We start from the raw sequence: 3,519 nt of genomic DNA on the forward strand, positions 1-3,519 counted from the left end.
GGTTAGGGAGGAGGTGCATTCTGAATGGGGAACATTCGGGGAAAGTTCATAGGAAGCAGCCTGGGAAGAGGGGGGATGAGAGTGAACGGAGGAGTGAATGTCCGCGTGTGGTTACCTGTCAGGTCCCTAAGTCTTGGCCGATCATGGGGTCCAACTGAAATGCCACAGCGACGTGACAGGGCAAGCAGGAGGGGGCTCTGGAATAAGGGGTCCATTTGGGAAGATCAGCCACAAGAGGGTAGACTGGGGGCAGCGGCCCAGGGATGGGTGACTCGAGGCAGGAAGGAAAGGAGGGAGGTGGGTGGGCGGCAGGACACAGGGAGGTGTGAGGACGTGCGAGTGGGGGACTGGAGTGGACACGCCAATCATGGCACAGCCACCCAAGGGTGCCGGGCACAGAAACAGGTGCCTATGCGGGGCTCCAGGCCCTCTCCACCGTCACCTCTTCTCAACACAGAGAGATGCCCACCGACCACAGGGACACGGTCACAGTGAACCCCTCACCCATGACTCCTGCAGCTTAGGGGTCAGCTTGACAGCCCCCGAGCTGTCACAAGGACCCCACTTCCACCGTCACCGGCTGTCACACACACAGGACCCTTCCTTCAAGGCTGAGCACTGCCCCATCCAACGCCTACAACCTGCTCCCTGCTCCGAGGTCAGTCCCCGCCTCTGGCTTGCAGCAAGCAGTTAGTTCTCCGCCTGTTCTGCTGGCCTAACTTCTTTCTAGCTCAGGCCCCACTGTTTGTATCTCCTTCCATAACCACAGCAGTCCTCAAAACGGGCATTTCCGACACAAACTTAGTCTCAGAAACATACGCTACTGCTAACGGAGACACGGCAGTGGGGTCTCTCCCGGGTCACCCTCAAATGACAGACGGAAGGGAGGACATGACCCGAGCCACGGGACATGCATTTGAGTTTGATGCCCTTGCCGTTCCCTCCGCTGAAGCACAGAGATGGAGACCCGGCCATCACCCTCCCAGCCACACGTACACCTGAGGGGTCGTGTATCTTCCAAACCCACCGTAGCCTCAGATAGGAAACCTAGTAGAGCCAGGATCCACTGTTCTACCCACGCAGCAACAAGCAGCCAGCCGGCTGCTCTGACCACTGGGCTGCACCAACCCCTTTGGCCAATGCTGTCGGCCTCTGACCGAACTCAACGCCAGCTCCGACCCCCGGCTTTTGTAAGGCAGTCAGAGGCATTGTGAGATAGCTTCACACAAACAAGCAAGCCCTGGGCAATGCCCTGCAGGCAGCTTTTACTTTCTTTAAGAAAGATGAAAATGTTTTTAGCACGCTCACAGAACCATCTGATGTTCCTGCTCTCCCTGCTTGCCCAAGGCCGCGTTGCCAGTGCGGACTGGGAACTCCCTCGAGCTGGAGGGAAACGTGCCTGTGTGAGCCTCTCTCAGTCCACAGGTGGGACCCGCAGGGCGGGCTAGTGCACGCTGGACCCTGGGTCTCATCATACTGAGCGGCCTGTGCCATCTGTCACGTGCCGGAGCTCACAGCACCCTCGGCCGAGCCTCCCACCAGGCCTCCCAGGACCAGGGAGCAAGCGTGTTCTCTGCGGTCGGGGAGCCAGGCACCAGGACGCTACCAGGCAGTGTCAGGTGCGAACAACGCCCGAACCTTATTACCTCGGGCTCCTCGGGCCCCTGCCCCGCTTCTTTCTCTCTGGAAAGAAACCGCAGCTCCAAACTCAGTGCCTTCCCCAGCTCCAATGAGGTTCGTGGAGTGGCCATGTGGTGGGGGGCCAAGGGCCACAGCCTGGGTCTCAGGAGGCGTGCGTTCCAGATCCGTGTCTGGACACGGAACAGCGACCCGCGGCCCTGAGTCACGGCTTGCTCAGCTGTGAGGCTGGCATGACGACATCTAGCTCATGGGGCTGTTGTCCGTGTGGGGAGGGGACTGGCTACGATACGCTGTCCCCTGCCTCAAATGCCCACCCCTCCGCCTCCTCCTGGGGCACCCGTCCCTCTCTGGAGAGCCCCCCTGTGCCTCTGGTGGGGGAACTCCTCCTCCTGGTCCGACTGCGCTTCGGGGGGAGGTGGCTTGTCTGTGTCCCTATGTGTCGGGGAATTCCTCTTGCCTGTGCTGTTCCCCGAGGAGCAATCTTAACCCTCCGGCCTTCAGTGAACTCAGAAGCAGGCGCACTCCTGCCTGCCGGGCGGGCACCCACCCGGGTGCACCTCTGCCCGCCCGGCTTCCAGGCAGCCAGTGACGGGGCTGATCTGCTTTTCATTCCACGGGGATTCGAGGCGCCCTGAGGAGTGTGATCTGTGAGTGACATTCGGCTCCAAACCCCCAGAGGCCCCAGAGGACTGTGCAGGGCCCCCTCCGGGCCCAGGATCGGCCCTCTCGGGATCTCCCGGGCCGTCCCGGGTGTCTCGGGGAGCACAGCACACAGGGGTGTTTCCGTACCTGGCCTAGTTGTAATTCTTTGCGTAGCTTCGGGATAAACGGAAGTATTGGGGAAAATAAAAGCTGCACCCCCTGCAGACAAAAGGAGAGACAAACAAGTGAAGGTCTTCGGCTGCGTCCGAGGTCCATCTCCGCGGCAGCGCCCGGCCTACTCTGCCCGGCGACAGGGAGGGGGGCCTGGGGCCTGCACAGCACGTCCCGGCCGGAAAGGACGAAGCTGGGCAGAGGCGGACCCTGACTCTGGGAGCGGACACGGACTCTCTGGGCCCCCCTGGTGGGTGGGTGTCCTGCGTTTTGATTTTACAGCTTCTTGCTGAAGGCCGTCCTGGTGCCCTGCCACGTGCCCAGCAATCTCAGTTCATTTTAAAAATCCTATGGGGGGTGTTTTAATTTTGAAATTGTGCACACACACAAAAAGTAAAATATTTGAGAGCCCTGGAAAGCAGTCCCAAAGAACTGCATTTTGCCAAAGGCTATATGGATCTCATTAAAAATGAACCCACATCTCCACTCGAATGCCTGTTTCCCTTTCTGTCTCTCATCAACACGTGTGTTAAGTGAGCAGAAAATATTCCCTTTTCTCGGCTCAGTCCCTGCGGAGCTGGGCGTCCCGGTCTTCGATCGCTTCTATGTTTAACAGTAACAAAAGGATGACATCGAGCTGTCCTGACACTTTCACTCACTGTCCCAATTTTTAAATAACCACGAAATTATCACAAAACACGTGTCACTCAAAGGTGTTTCCTAAGAGGGGGAAATGGCTTTGTCTAAGTTATTTGTTATTTCTGGCCACAAGGTCATTACTAAGCTAATGAGAGTAACCTACACGGGGAAAAGTATCCTAAACAAAACCTTTTTTTTAACTTTACTTTACTTTAGCTTAAAAAGCACAATGTTCTGAATACCGAGGACTAAGATCAAGTGGCAATTTCACTGAATACTCAAACCTGGACTCCCATGATGCATTTTAAAATAAAATGGCAAGTCTTCGGAACACGGCTGCGTTTCCACGTGAGGGCTGACCCTGAGTTGGCTGGCTTGCTCACAGGGGTGACCTAAAACTCGCCCTCACTGGCAGAGGGTGCCTGC

At 57.3% G+C, this 3,519-nt stretch overlaps 1 protein-coding gene across 6 annotated transcripts in view; it reads right to left on the bottom strand.

Annotated features, from left to right (window-relative positions):
• The window catches only part of ERG (v-ets avian erythroblastosis virus E26 oncogene homolog), a 159,071-nt gene that overhangs the window by 15,769 nt on the left and 139,783 nt on the right, over window positions 1-3,519 (bottom strand). For 4 of the 6 annotated variants that reach the window (XM_005861297.2, XM_005861298.2, XM_005861296.2 and 1 more), the window contains one exon: window positions 2,431-2,502. The exons of the other annotated variants lie outside the window; for them this stretch is intronic. In XM_005861297.2, the coding sequence (XP_005861359.1) occupies window positions 2,431-2,502 (72 nt within the window). The remainder of the gene's footprint in view (window positions 1-2,430; window positions 2,503-3,519) is intronic. 6 annotated transcript variants of the gene reach the window in all.

This window comes from Myotis brandtii, unplaced genomic scaffold, assembly GCF_000412655.1.
Source record: "Myotis brandtii unplaced genomic scaffold, ASM41265v1 scaffold147, whole genome shotgun sequence".
In the NCBI taxonomy this organism is placed as follows: Eukaryota; Metazoa; Chordata; class Mammalia; order Chiroptera; family Vespertilionidae; genus Myotis; species Myotis brandtii.